General features: G+C 43.3%; 1 protein-coding gene across 2 annotated transcripts; it reads right to left on the reverse strand.

Moving 5' to 3' along the window:
- Positions 1–934: 934 nt before the first annotated feature.
- Positions 935–14,124, reverse strand: LOC143518271 (uncharacterized). 2 transcript variants are annotated; one of them, XM_077010724.1, is made up of 26 exons: positions 13,662–14,124; positions 12,998–13,132; positions 12,603–12,695; positions 12,072–12,236; positions 10,805–10,942; positions 10,457–10,600; positions 9,496–9,660; positions 9,159–9,224; positions 8,903–9,020; positions 8,600–8,705; positions 8,057–8,292; positions 7,448–7,573; positions 7,193–7,319; positions 6,649–6,817; positions 6,336–6,563; positions 6,000–6,117; positions 5,697–5,802; positions 5,154–5,389; positions 4,511–4,669; positions 4,115–4,241; positions 3,739–3,908; positions 3,390–3,653; positions 2,716–2,874; positions 2,491–2,587; positions 2,155–2,317; positions 1,736–1,867 (listed from the first exon to the last, which is right to left on the reverse strand). In XM_077010724.1, exons 1-21 carry the CDS (start codon positions 13,747–13,749, stop codon positions 3,873–3,875), a joined length of 2,886 nt encoding a protein of 961 aa, XP_076866839.1. In that variant the 5' UTR covers positions 13,750–14,124; the 3' UTR covers positions 1,736–1,867; positions 2,155–2,317; positions 2,491–2,587; positions 2,716–2,874; positions 3,390–3,653; positions 3,739–3,872. The 2 variants fall into 2 exon arrangements, with proteins under 2 accessions (XP_076866838.1, XP_076866839.1); XM_077010723.1 differs by lacking the exons at positions 2,155–2,317; positions 2,491–2,587; positions 2,716–2,874; positions 3,390–3,653; positions 3,739–3,908 and having other exon boundaries at positions 935–1,867.
- Between the last annotated feature and the right edge of the window lie 234 nt (positions 14,125–14,358).

Genomic DNA, 14,358 nt, shown 5'->3' on the forward strand with positions numbered 1-14,358 from the left:
TATGGCGTGTGAGCGTGTGGAAACGATCAAATGCGTGTGTCTTACGCTCATTGCGTGAGAGTTGGCAACACTGTTATAAGTTTGTTGTGAGTCTGCTGTTGCTGTCCTTATTTGTTCGTCTGTATATTCACCGGAGATTAACAATTCATTCATTGAATAGCCTACCTATCTTGAGGGGCATGTGTGTACTGAGGGAGGGTGCGGGTGCGAGGGGGGGGGGGGGGGGGGGTCGAACGAACCCTTCGATCCCCCCTGGCTACGGACCTGTATAAAATGAGGTGCTTACTTGGTAGTCATCTTGGGTGTTACAGTAAAAGGTGTTCCCCTCCTCAAAATGGCTGTTTTTTTTCTGTTCCTTGTGGTCTTAAATGGTGCTTGAAAATTGTTGCGGAGGCTGAGAACATTGGCTGTGACCAAAGTTCTTTTTCTAAATATTTTCTTTTCTTTTACCAATGAGTTCCAAGTAATACATTTTTATTGACTGTAACAATTTACTTTATGAGATACATTTAAGTTTTTTTATTATTTATTTCTTTTAAATATAAAAATCGTATAGTTGAAGAGCCGAGATTCAGCAATGGATGCGTTGCGGTACTGAGAATTTCACACTAAATTCTAAAAAATATATCATTAAAAATATTACAATGTCTTCTTTTAATCACTTCCAATATAGCTTATGATGAGATGTTTATGAACGTGTTTCCCAAATTGATAGGATTTACCTGTTCATCACAATACTTAATGCCACCTCATATGTCTGATTTCGTGAGAATCACCCTGGCGTCAACCACTGGCGATTGATCGATCGCGATATGATACTTATTTGCTTATTATTCTTATTAATACGCTGTATAATACTTAATTTGTGTCCATTTTACACTCACAACCCCCCCCCCCCCCCCCCCGTCAACAACTTACGTTCACCACCCTCATACCCCCCAGTCAACAACTTACGTTCTCCACCCCATCGGGAGTGGTGATGGGAGGCGGGGCTATGTCTGCTGTGGGAGTGGTGATGGGAGGCGGGGCTATGTCTGCTGTGGGAGTGGTGATGGGAGGCGGGGCTATGTCTGCTGTGGGAGTGGTGATGGGAGGCGGGTTTGAACAGGAACAGGAATTCCAAAAAATGTTGTTCAGTAAAATTGTTAACCTCAGTCAGAGGGTGGGTAAGCTGGAGGAGTGTGGTCAGCTCCCTGTAGTGAGATTCATTGGGCAGTCTGCCACTGCAACGGCATGATGAGACTAGAGCCGACCCTGCAGGCCACTCTGAAATGGCTTTCTAGGTGCTGCAGGGAGGTGCTGTGATCTGGGTCGTGTGGATCTGAGCCATTTGTGTGAGAGGTGTGTACGGGAGTGGCTCGTGGTTTACCTGCTTCTGTGGCGTCGCGTCACAGCATGCATACAACCTCGGACATACTATGTCCGTCATTTGATTCTGACTGGGACCTTGAAAGGCACTTTATAATGATAATGATCCAAAAACGTTTGACTGTCTTCCTCTCTCTTTCATTTAAAGTGCAGGCACAGTAAGAAATGCACAAACATCTCCATCTTCAAGTAGAATCCATGTTGGGCTTTATTTTGGTCTGGAGGTCTGGCTGGCAGCTCTCAGTTGATCGGGAGATTCTTCACAAACTCGCTTAGGCTCTTGCCGATATTGGAAGGTTGGGAACCAGCGCAGTCCAGCAGCACTGGACCTATGTGGGCATGAGGGGCTTGGCATACGTGGACAGTGGCCCCATCACGCTTCCACCCCTGCCGTGGACCGTACCACTGTTGCTGGAGGTCCCCAGGAGGTACCAGAGCAGAGGGAGCACCTTCTGCTCAACCAGTTGTGGCTTGCAGGGGTAGAGTTCCCTAACCAGCTCTATAAAAAGAACATTTAAAAGGAACAAAGATAAATAAATCAAGGATACACTTGGGTGAAATCTTCACATACATTGTAAAACAAGCTCACACTAACAATGGACATTACTGCCCTCCACTGTAATAGTTAAAACTGATTGTTGTAATATTTTCTACTCTGGAGCATCTGAGCTTTTGATATTTCTTCATGTGCCAGCATTTAATGTTCTCCAACGTATGACCCCCCATACAGATCACTTCTGAAAGCTGCTGAAAACATAAAAAATCAATTCAGTTCAAATGAGTTACCGGGAACATGTTGCCCATGACCATATATGGGTTGTCCTCGCAGTCGGCCACCAGCTGATCAATGCGCTCCCTGAAGTCTTTTGAACCCAGCAGGCCTTGAGCTGCTTGACGTACTTCCGTCTTGTCTGCAATGCTATGGACATGTGCTCTGCTGCTGTCTTTGCTGAACACACACAAGAGAGAAAACACAAGGATTGGGTTATAGTGTCCAAACAGAAAATGAACAAGGCTGCAATCAAATTAAACCAACATCAAAAATTGCAAACATCAAAGCAGTTTCAATCAGGATGCACTTTTTTTGTTGTTGTTGTTTTGATTAACTGTTTAAATATTCACCTGCTGGCAAACTGAGGAGGAGGTACGCATGACTCCACAGCTGGGATGGAGCGCCTGCCTCGAGCTGAAGGAGTATCCTGAGGCATCTCACCCAGACCTTAAAGCCACATCAACATCATGGAGTGATGATATTGAAGTCCACGTATTGTTTCATACTTTGATTCTATCCCAAAGGTTTCAAGCTGTTTCATTTTGAACCATTCTCGTTCTGATCCCAGTACTAACCTGGTTTCTTGGGAAGCGTCCTGTGCCAATTTGGAGACTGCAGGCATAATTAGCGTTGTGACGTCTTTCGCCCCAGACAATAAGCGGCCAGCACCAATCTTCTCTACCACAGTAGCCAAGTGCCGAGCAGTACAATTTTTTACTGCAGCATTCAGATGACTTTTGAGGAAAACAGAAGGAAAAAAATTAGGGCATTCAAAAAAGAAAGTAATAACTATTAATCCATTCAATCAATGTATACAGTACAACTTTTAGCTTCTATAAGAAACTTAATACCCTTATGTATGATCTAAGTGCACAATCAAATGAACATATTCTATTCGATGGCTTAGTTTGCACCAGTTAGTTTACATCTGTATTTTTTAAACAGAAATTGTTTGTATGTCCTCTGTAAGCTAGCTAACTAGCTTATTCTTTAACAGGTGTGAAGGACAGTTTGGATCAGCAGAGCGGAGATGGAACGCAATAAAAAGAATATTTAAGTATTTAATTTAAGTATTTATTTAAGTATATTTAAGATAAATAACTAAAAATATTGATATAGGCCAGGGCAATATTTTGAAAGAACAATGGAGAAGTAAAAACAGCAGCCAAAATCAGTGCTGTGTTAGCTTCTTGTGACTGTTGTTGCTATCTGAAAGCCACAGTTTAAAGCTCACTGCATGCTAACTGACCAGAGTCCTCCAGCGAGAAGGGCCTTCATGCTCCGAATGGGGGTGCAGTTCTGCACCATGCTGTCCAGAGCTGTGTCCACGTCCTGCCTGATGAAGCCATTGGACTCTGCTGCTTTGTGGAGGAGGACCTTAGCTGTAGCCTCCACTTTATTGTCCATCCCTTTCTGCAGGCTGGAGTACAACTCCCTCAAGGACACCACCGCCATGCGGGACACGGCAGAGCGCAGGTTCCGCACCTGCAGGAAAGACGACGTTCCTGCAGGTCTGATGGGAAGGAGGTTCATGGGTAAGCGGTAAGGTAAGGTTCTCAGGAAACAGCAGGGGAGCGTTTGCCGAGGTCAGCCGTTACCTTTCAGAGGTGCCGCGTCGTCTGGGCTCACGTCCCTCACCGTGTGCCTAAGGCTGCGCTTCATTCGCTGCGTGTTCTGATGCTCCGCCTGTGCAGCTGGAGCTTCTTGTTGCTCCAGACGAGGGAGACACATCTTATATCTTCGCATTCCTAGAAACCTTTGTCCTCTCCTGGGAAAACACACATACAAATCACCACAAAACATGGAGTGATGATATTGAAGTCCACATGTTGCTTCATACTTTGATTCTATCCCAAAAGTTTCAAGCTTTAAAAGTTTTGTGAATGAGCTTTGTTTAGTGAGTAAACATGGGGCATAGTGGCTGAATGGGATAAAAAAAAAATCATCATCATGTATCCAAACATGAATCGCTACCTTGGATTTCAGAGTGTGGACAGTGTTCCTGATGGTTGCCAGGTCTTTGGCAGGGATGTACTTTTCCACCATCTTATCAAAGTCGTGGTGGGAGGACAGGAACAGCAGCATACGCCGGCCCAAGCGCCTGAGACGAGGAACAGACCCCAATACAGGAGAGAACCGTGAGTGAGGGATCCATGACTCACAGCACACCAACCATTTATCTTACCAGCACACAATTTTACAAGGACGTCTGTGTCTAGAAAACACGATAGTGCTTCTATTACTCTACAATTTAGCAGCATTTGCTGACTTCAGAGTATCAGACTAGAAGACTAAAAGACTCAGCAAAAGATTACTATCTGGGAAACTGAATAAGCTTTGTAGAATTCTCGTTCTGATCCCAGTACTAACCTGGTTTCTTGGGAAGCGTCCTGTGCCAACTTGGAGACTGCAGGAATAATTCGCGCTGTGACGTCTTTCGCCCCAGACAATAAGCGGCCAGCACCAATCTTCTCTACCACAGTAGCCAAGTGCTGAGCAGTACACTTTCTTACTGCAGCATTCAGATGACTTTTGAGGAAAACAGAAGGAAAAAAATTAGGGCATTCAAAAAAAGAAGGTAATAACTATTAATCCATCCAATCAATGTATACAGTACAACTTTTAGCTTCTATAAGAAACTTAATACCCTTATGTATGATCTAAGTGCACAATCAAATGAACATATTCTATTTGATGGCTTAGTTTGCACCAGTTAGTGTCCATCTGTATTTTTTAAACAGAAAATGTTTGTATGTCCTCTGTGAGCTAGCTAACTAGCCTATTCTTTAAGCGGTGTGAAGGGCAGTTTGGATCAGCAGAGCGGAGATGGAACGCAATAAAAATAATTTTTAAGAAGATAAATAACTAAAAATATTGATATAGGCCAGGACAATATTTTGAAAGAACAATGGAGAAGTAAAAACAGCAGCCAAAATCAGTGCTTTGTTAGCTTCTTGTGACTGTTGTTGCTATCTGAAAGCCACAGTTTAAAGTTCACTGCAGGCTAACTGACCAGAGTCCTCCAGCGAGAAGGGCGTTCATGCTCCGAATGGGGGTGCAGTTCTGCACCATGCTCTCCAGAGCTGTGTCCACGTCCTGCCTGATGAAGGCATTGGACTCCGCTGCTTTGTGAAGGAGGACCTTAGCTGTAGCCTCCACTTCCTGGTCCATCCCTTTCTGCAGGCTGGAGTACAACTCCCTCAAGGACACCACCGCCATGCGGGACACGGCAGAGCGCAGGTTCCGCACCTGCAGGAAAGACGACGTTCCAGTTCGTTTCAGCCACATCCAACACTGCCACCGCTATCATAATAAGTATAATCCACCACTGCAATGTGTTATGTAGGCGGAAATACCTTAATCACTAATTACAGTTAGATATGCCATCTGAATTTCAATTAGATGAGAAATGTTTTTATAAAAAAGGAATTTCAAAATACTATGCTAACTCTGACTTGACTTTGTCAACAACATCACCTGTAATGTGTACATGCTGATGGTGTCTGCCAATTTTAGAATTCAGACAGATACACAATCAGCAAATGTAGTGGCTTACCTCTTGAATAAGAATAATGCAGACATCATGACGCCTGCTGCCAAGCACATCAGAGTGATGCTGAGCCAATCTACGGATGGACATCAACCCTTCAATTTTCTTCTCCCTGTATGAAGATATTGGACATAGACACACACTGTAACCATCAGCTACTGAAAGAAAAAAATGCTACAAGAAAATGGACAAAGAGGAAAAAACTTCACTAAAAACATGCATACTTACCATATATGCACAACACCATAAATGATTTGCTGTTTAACCTGCCCTAGCCAAATGCTTCAGAATTTTGCAGGTGTGACTTACCAGTCATCAGAGCTAAGCAGTCTGAAGCTCTGAGCGAGAGCGAGGTCTGGATTGGAGAAGGTCCGTAAAGTCTGCTGCTCGTGGGGATCCTTCGTGGGAGTTCCTGGCTTGAGTTCATCTAGAGAGGAATACCAGAACCCAAACAAACTGACTAGGACTTTTAGGGCTACCAGCTCAACTTTGGTTCAAATCAGCTTGAAGACTGACTGCAAAACATTATTCAATGTGGTGAACTAGATTTAAAACATTGTTGTGTAATGCAGTGTTAACAGCAAAGCAATTTACATGCAAGTGCAGTGATCACACATGAAGCGCTGAAGAGCAGGCAACACTCACCAGAACAGTTTGAGAGGGACGGACGTGCTCTGATCAGTCTGATAGCTCGTCTGCGTCGTGGCAGCATGTTTGTAGTAGGGACAGCCGTGGGGGGGCTGGGACGAAGCGGAGGACTCAAACTTTTGACGGGACTTCTGGGGGTGCGTGCGTTGCTGGGGCTCGAGGGCAAATCATCCAGGAGGACACCAGTCTTAGTCTGGGCTGGAACATTACTGTTCAGCTGCAGGTCTGATGGGAAGGAGGTTCATGGGTAAGCGGTAAGGTAAGGTTCTCAGGAAACAGCAGGGGAGCGTTTGCCGAGGTCAGCCGTTACCTTTCAGAGGTGCCGCGTCGTCTGGGCTCACGTCCCTGACCGTGTGCCTAAGGCTGCGCTTCATTCGCTGCGTGTTCTGATGCTCCGCCTGTGCAGCTGGAGCTTCTTGTTGCTCCAGACGAGGCTGACGCATCTTATATCTTGGAATCCTAGACACCTTTGTCCTCTCCTGGGAATACACATGTACAAATCACCACAAAACATGGAGTGATGATATTGAAGTCCACATGTTGCTTCATACTTTGATTCTATCCTAAGGTTTCAAGCTGGTTCATTTTGAACCATGCTCTGTCCTTTAACTACTGGGTCTGGGACTACACTGTGCATGCCTTACTGTAAATACAATGTGTGGTGCCACGCACTGCCCTGTACTTGAGTATTTGTTTACAATATATGTCTACCATGACAGTTTAGGTGGTTTTTTAATTGCAGTCTGTTTCACCTAAAAGTTTTGTGAATAAGCTTTGTTTAGTGAGTAAACATGGGGCATAGTGGCTGAATGGGATAAAAAATCCTCATCATGTATCCAAACATGAATCGCTACCTTGGATTTCAGAGTGAGGACAGTGTCCCTAATGGTTGCCAGGTCTTTGGCAGGGATGCACTTTTCCACCATCTTATCAAAGTCATGGTGGGAGGACAGGAACAGCAGCATACGCCGGCCCAAGCGCCTGAGACGAAGAACAGACCCCAATACAGGAGAGAACCGTGAGTGAGGGATCCATGACTCACAGCATCTATTACTATCTGGGAAATTGAATAAGCTTTGTAGAATTCTCGTTCTGATCACAGTACTAACCTGGTTTCTTGGGAAGAGTCCTGTGCCAACTTGGAGACTGCAGGAATAATTCGCTCTGCACCAATCTTCTCTACCACAGTAGCCAAGTGCCGAGCAGTACACTTTCTTACTGCAGCATTCAGATGACTTTTGAGGAAAACAGAAGGAAAAAAATTAGGGCATTCAAAAAAGAAAGTAATAACTATTAATCCATCCAATCAATGTATACAGTACAACTTTTAGCTTCTATAAAGAAACTTAATACCCTTATGTATGATCTACAAGCACAATCAAATGATCATATTCTATTAGATGGTTTAGTTTGCACCACTTAGTGTACATATGTATTTTTTAAACAAAAAATGTTGTATGTTCTCTGTGAGCTAGCTAACTAGACTATTTTTTAAGCGGTGTGAAGGGCAGTTTGAATCAGCAGAGCGGAGATGGAACGCAATAAAAAGAATATTTAAGAGGATAAATAACTAAAAATATTGATATAGGCCAGGGCCATATTTTGAAAGAACAATGGAGAAATAAAAACAGCAGCCAAAATCAGTGCTGTGTTAGCTTCTTGTGACTGTTGTTGCTATCTGAAAGCCACAGTTTAAAGTTCACTGCATGCTAACTGACCAGAGTCCTCCAGCGAGAAGGGCGTTCATGCTCCAAATGGGGGTGCAGTTCTGCACCATGCTGTCCAGAGCTGTGTCCACGTCCTGCCTGATGAAGGCATTGGACTCCGCTGCTTTGTGGAGGAGGACCTTAGCTGTAGCCTCCACTTCCTGGTCCATCCCTTTCTGCAGGCTGGAGTACAACTCCCTCAAGGACACCACCGCCATGCGGGACACGGCAGAGCGCAGGTGTAGCACCTGCAGGAAAGACGACGTTCCAGCTCGTTTCAGCCACATCCAACACTGCCACCGCCATCGTAATAAGTATAATCCACCACTGCAATGTGTTATGTAGGCGGAAATACCTTAATCACTAATTACAGTTAGATATGCCATCTGAATTTCAATTAGATGAGAAATGTTTTTATAAAAAAGGAATTTCAAAGTACTATGCTAACTCTGACTTGACTTTGTCAGCAACATCACCTGTAATGTGTACATGCTGATGGTGTCTGCCAATTTTAGAATTCAGACAGATACACAATCAGCAAATGTAGTGGCTTACCTCTTGAATAAGAATAATGCAGACATCATGAAGCTTGCTGCCAAGCACATCAGCGTGATGCTGAGCCAATCTACGGATGGACATCAACCCTTCAATTTTCTTCTCCCTGTATGAAGATATTGGACATAGACACACACTGTAACCATCAGCTACTGAAAGAAAAAAATGCTACAAGAAAAGGGACAAAGAGGACAAAACTTCACTAAAAACATGCATACTTACCATATATGCACAACACCATAAATGACTTGCTGTTTAACCTGCCCTAGCCAAATGCTTCAGAATTTTGCAGGTGTGACTTACCAGTCATCAGAGCTAAGCAGTCTGAAGCTCTGAGTGAGAGCGAGGTCTGGTTTGGAGAAGGACCGTAAAATCTGCTGCTCGTGGGGATCCTTCCTGGGAGTTCCTGGCTTGAGTTCATCTAGAGAGGAATACCAGAACCCAAACAAACTGACTAGGACTTTTTTCAGCTTGAAGACTGCAAAACATTATTCAACGTGGAGAACTAGATTTAAAACATTGTTGTGTAATGCAGTGTTAACAGCAAAGCAATTCCAACCTCTGCCAACTACTCCTTCACACATGTCATCAGCAGGGGACGCCCTGGTGCTTTGCACTTGAGATCCTGAAAAGCACAATACATATTAACACTTACTCCATCAAAAATCCCAAATATAACTTCTGGTTTCATAGTGGTTTCTTCAAGGTGCAGAAAAACATGTCCATGGGTGCAGGCATAGCAATGTACAAGAGGATCAGCAGGGGCTTTTTGTTTGTAGTATAGGGCTTTCAAAGCAGTTTTTACTTTTTTAATACTTTTTAAAACTTTTTTTGTTGTTGTTGGTGCAGCAAATGATTTGGATGCAATTTCCAGGAGAGCAAAAGAGTGAGCTCACCTTTGGGAGGCCTGAAGGCACGGAGAGGCTCTCGGCCAGCAGGTTTGGGGAGTGGAGGCAACATTGGGTGGGTGAGCGGAGAAGGCCTCATCAGTCCTGACGAGGTGACTGTCGTGCGTGAAGTGAGCACAGGCAGTGGGGGAAACCTGCTGGAGTCAACTTCACCTGCATGGGCGAATAAGGCCATTAGCAGAAATTAACTCACCATAACATTTCTCAGTGCCTTAGTACTACGTTGCATATGTTTCTTTATCTGAAAGTGCCACTGAAATATGATTCAAGCAAGATGGACCGAGATCGGCAACTTCTCATATGCATCTTGCTACAATTCATGTAATGGCAACACAATGAAGTAGTACTGAATAACTGAATACTGAATACAGTACTGAATAACTGAAAGCAGGGCATCCGTGAGCCCAGAAGCAGGAAGACATTTATCAGAGCTTCAGTAAATGTGTGACCCAGTTTTAGTTTAGCTTAGTTGTGATTCTTTTAGTTTATTGCATCATGAAGTCTTACATTTCAATACAATTTGATTCAATTTAATTATTTCGGCACAATTCAGAATTATTTTAATTCTGATACTGGTAGATACTGAAGCGCCAAACTACAGTACCGCCTAGCTCTGCTAATGGTTAGCACATCTCGCCTCTGCTAGACACTGTTCCATTACTGAGTGAAACCATGTCAGATGAAGAGCATCAGTATGAGTATTTTGTACATTTGACAAGTGGTGACTATAAATGATCTAAGTATATGCAAATTTTTTGGTTAAGATTAAATTCATGTATATGTATGACACCACAAAATTAGGTCTGCTCATCACTTTACCACTGACATGGGAACAAGTGCAAGACAAGCTTAGTGCAAGACAAACTTAACTTAACCGGGCACCCAAATAACCGGCCATGCCTCACTGTGTGTGCCTAGCACGTTCTTAGCAACGTAGCCATGCGCTCACCAGTACTGTCCCTCCACGGGCCCGGGTCTCTGCGCCGAGGGCTCCTGTCTCCCTGCACTCCCGGAAGAGTGACCAGAGGGTAGGAGGGCAGTAGGAACGACCCGGGGGGGTTCCCAGGCAGCAAGCGGCTGGATTTGGGCAAACCTGCGTGGGAAAGGGCATCCATGATCATGAGTTTAGCTCCGTTCACTTGACACCTGAGTGAAGTTTCTGACTAACTGATCTTCTTGTTCCGAAATATCGTATTTAGCAATATTTTAACACAAAACAAATGATGCAACATTATAAATTCTACATTTTGTACATGTATTTCAATGACATATAAAGTAAAGCCAACATCAATGTCACCTCTGCCAGCATCACTGGGGTTAGCTGGTTCGAAGATGTCTGGGAGCAAGGGTTGAAGATGTCTGCCGCTCCGGCCAAGTCTCCCCTCTCTCTCTCTCTTCCACCCTGGAGAGTGGAGCTGGGGAGGCTCCACTGAACCTGGACATGAAACACAGACAGAACTGTAGAGGACACGTTCAATCTTCAGACCAGCATATGAAATTAAGACCTGCAGATCATACTGCATTTTAAATAACAATAATAGATTATGATAATCGATATTATTTTGGCATGGCTCAAATGTACATCAAGAGTAGCATTAAGTGGATAAACGAAATGTGCTAATGAATAGGAGCAATTTGAATAACATTTAAGAAAACTTTTATTCATAATCAAATCTGCAGATGGCAGTGAGGAGCAAAAGTGGCTATGGGAGAGTTCTGGAGAGCTCTGGATCAGAACAGCGCAGGCCTGGGTAGTGGGGTGCTGGCACAATCAACTGACTGCAATAATACATTCAAGTCTAGTCTTGCTTGTAAGCTCACATTGTCCTTGCCAACAGAAGTGGGTACAAAGCACAAACTTCTTATATCATACAGACTGCTGTTGCTTAACACTGGCCAGGTGATACCCAATACTTAAAGAAGCCATGTTATATAGATTACAAAGATTAATATGCTTTGGCAGCAGTCCAGATGAGGTATCAGAAGCCAGCAAAGCAGCATGACAATGTTTTGTTTAGATTGTTTGGGGGTGTACTAAAATAGTGATAAATGACATCTGTAATCCATATACATGTATTATCAGTATTATACTATGCTGGTATAACAATGATTCGAAGCATTATCACCTTAGACTAAACACAACCGCCTAGCATATAATGAGTGTCACAGTACACCCACACTGTATGTGGGTCGTCAAGGTGCCCACTCTAAAGTGCTCTACTCTACACCAAACCTATCACAGCTAATGTAATGAATGGAACATGAAATACTACATTCAGTTTTTTCTCAATGGAATCGGGATGTGCCTGTTTACAGCCTTGATATTCACCATGTGGGATCAGGGAGGAATTGGGTAAATACTGAAATGATCATGTGACTCCTATCTTATCCGTGATCGGTGGAGCTGATGGTGTTACAACTCTCCCCATGTTACAACCATACCCGGTCTCCCCTATAGGGTTTTCAAAGCAGTTTTTACTTTTTAAATACTTTTTTTTACTTTTTTTGTTGCTGCAACAAACGGTTTGGATCCCATTTCCAGGAGAGCAAAAGAGTGAGCTCACCTTTGGCAGGCCTGAAGGCACGGAGAGGCTCTCGGCCAGCAGGTTTGGGGAGTGGAGGCAACATTGTGAAGGTGGGCGGAGAAGGCCTCATCAGTCCTGACGAGGTGACTGTCGTGCGTGAAGTGAGCACAGGCAGTGGGGGAAACCTGCTGGAGCCAACTTCACCTGCATGGGCGAATAAGGCCATTAGCAGAAATTAACTCACCATAACATTTCTCAGTCACTACGTTGTATATGTTTCTTTATCTGAAAGTGCCACTGAAATATGATTCAAGCAAGTGGCTGAGTTGCTGTTAATCGCAAACACTTCCATTTCCTTATAATACAGCTGACTGTCGAATTTTAGGAGTGAGGAAATTTCACGACTGGATTTATTGCACAGGTGGCATACTGTCACAGTTCCACGCTGGAATTCACTGAGCTCCTGAGAGTGACCCATTCACAAATGTTTGTAAAAACAGTCCGCGTGCCTAGTAAAAATATCTTATCAATGTCTATATGAAAGAAGACAGTTATCGATGAAGAACCCACCAGCAGGTTGGAGGTAGACTGGATCCATCTGCCTCAGAACCTCGCCTTGAACATGGGGCTGAGCAAGGTGTCTCTGCCTCTCCATGTCACGGCCTAAATGCAAAACACCAACCCAGGGAGGGCACAGAGGAAGCATGAGTGTGTAATGTTAAGATCATCAGATCTATAAGAAGGGCTACAGTGCCATGTGAATTCATTACAATGTTGAAGAATATGTGATGTCATATTTTCTGATAAAACTGATGTTTTACTGGTCAGGTCATGTGCAGAAAGCTGATGGTTCTGCACCTCTGCCAGACCTTACAAACAAATGTAATAAATGTTTTTTTCTACTTCATCATGCATGATTATTTGGTTTGTTGAATACGCATGTAATCTTCAGTGTTACACAGTACCAGTGTGGAGTGGTCCTTCTACAGGGATGTTAACATGGCCGACATCTGAGGGTCCCGTCGTCCTTCTGTGAGGGAAGGGTCCTGGTCCACAGGGATCCGTGTGGATCACTGTCGCTTGGGGGTTGTAGGGCACACCTGAAAATCCCACAGCAGGTAAAGTGAAACCCGGCACACCTCCCAGTGAGGCTCAAATGCCTTGTAAGTGTTTCTCAATGAACAAGTGATTATAAGAAGGGCTATGGTGCCATGTGATGTCATTAGACTCTCCATGTGGGGAGAATGCTTAAGAATTTGTGATGTCATGTTAGAAATCTGTTTCTTTTTAAAAATGTTTATTTTTATTTGCTTTTTCCATGGCCACATGGACAATGTTAACATGGTGGGATTTATGAAAATTGTGCTGAGTCAAAGAAATAAAATAAATAACCCATGCTCCATTAACTATATTATCCTGTACACATGAAAAGGAGCTTGACAGTCATCAGTAGAATAAATATACATGTTATTTTTCTGAACCTTAGAAACCTACTATATAAATGTGTATATTTAACTTTTAATTATTTTGAAAAAGCCTATGGAAATCCATATTCATAAGAATTAATATACTGTCTTACATAGAAGTATAAAATTATGTACAGTATATATGAAAATGTATTTTTCTCACCATGAGTGGTAAAACCTGGTGTGTCTATGAAGTGGTTCTGTTCCTGCCTAGGCCTAGGCTGGTCGGTTCTCCTGGGGAAAAAACTCATTCTCCACCTGAAAAATAGAAATACAGAAAGACAGAAAGATATAGAAAAAAATAGAAAGATTTGTTAGATTATTTAGGTTTGTAATTCACAGAGCAAAATGTCTTGCGACTTGTTTTGAGCTTTTCAGCATCAAAACTGAATCCAAACATTCCACCTTCCCAACCAAACATTCTAAACCAAACATTCCAAAGTTGAGTAGCACGTGATATCAGTTTCCAATTTTTCTAAACAAAACACCAAATCAGCCAGGCTGCTACAATAACCTGATGCAGCCTGGCTTGTACCCAAAGGGTTCATACCAGAGACCGTATATATTATATATACATCAAAGGAATTAATCGAAACTAGCTAGCGGTGGTACGCTAACGACAGCTAACGTCGCCACAGCGGGCGGAAATTATCATACAGTTAAGCCCGCCCACTAAGAGGGAAGATATGATTGGTCAATTCTGCTGTCTTTTGAAACTGGTATTACGCTGAATTGTAACTGCCAGGCCCTCTGTAAACGAACAGAGAATATATGTTTTTATGATTGAATAAACAATAAACAATAAAGCATCAATAGTCCTCCGAAGAGAGGGGGTGGTGGTGGGAAAAAAAAAAAAAAAA

This window comes from Brachyhypopomus gauderio, chromosome 7, assembly GCF_052324685.1.
Source record: "Brachyhypopomus gauderio isolate BG-103 chromosome 7, BGAUD_0.2, whole genome shotgun sequence".
NCBI lineage: Eukaryota > Metazoa > Chordata > Actinopteri > Gymnotiformes > Hypopomidae > Brachyhypopomus > Brachyhypopomus gauderio.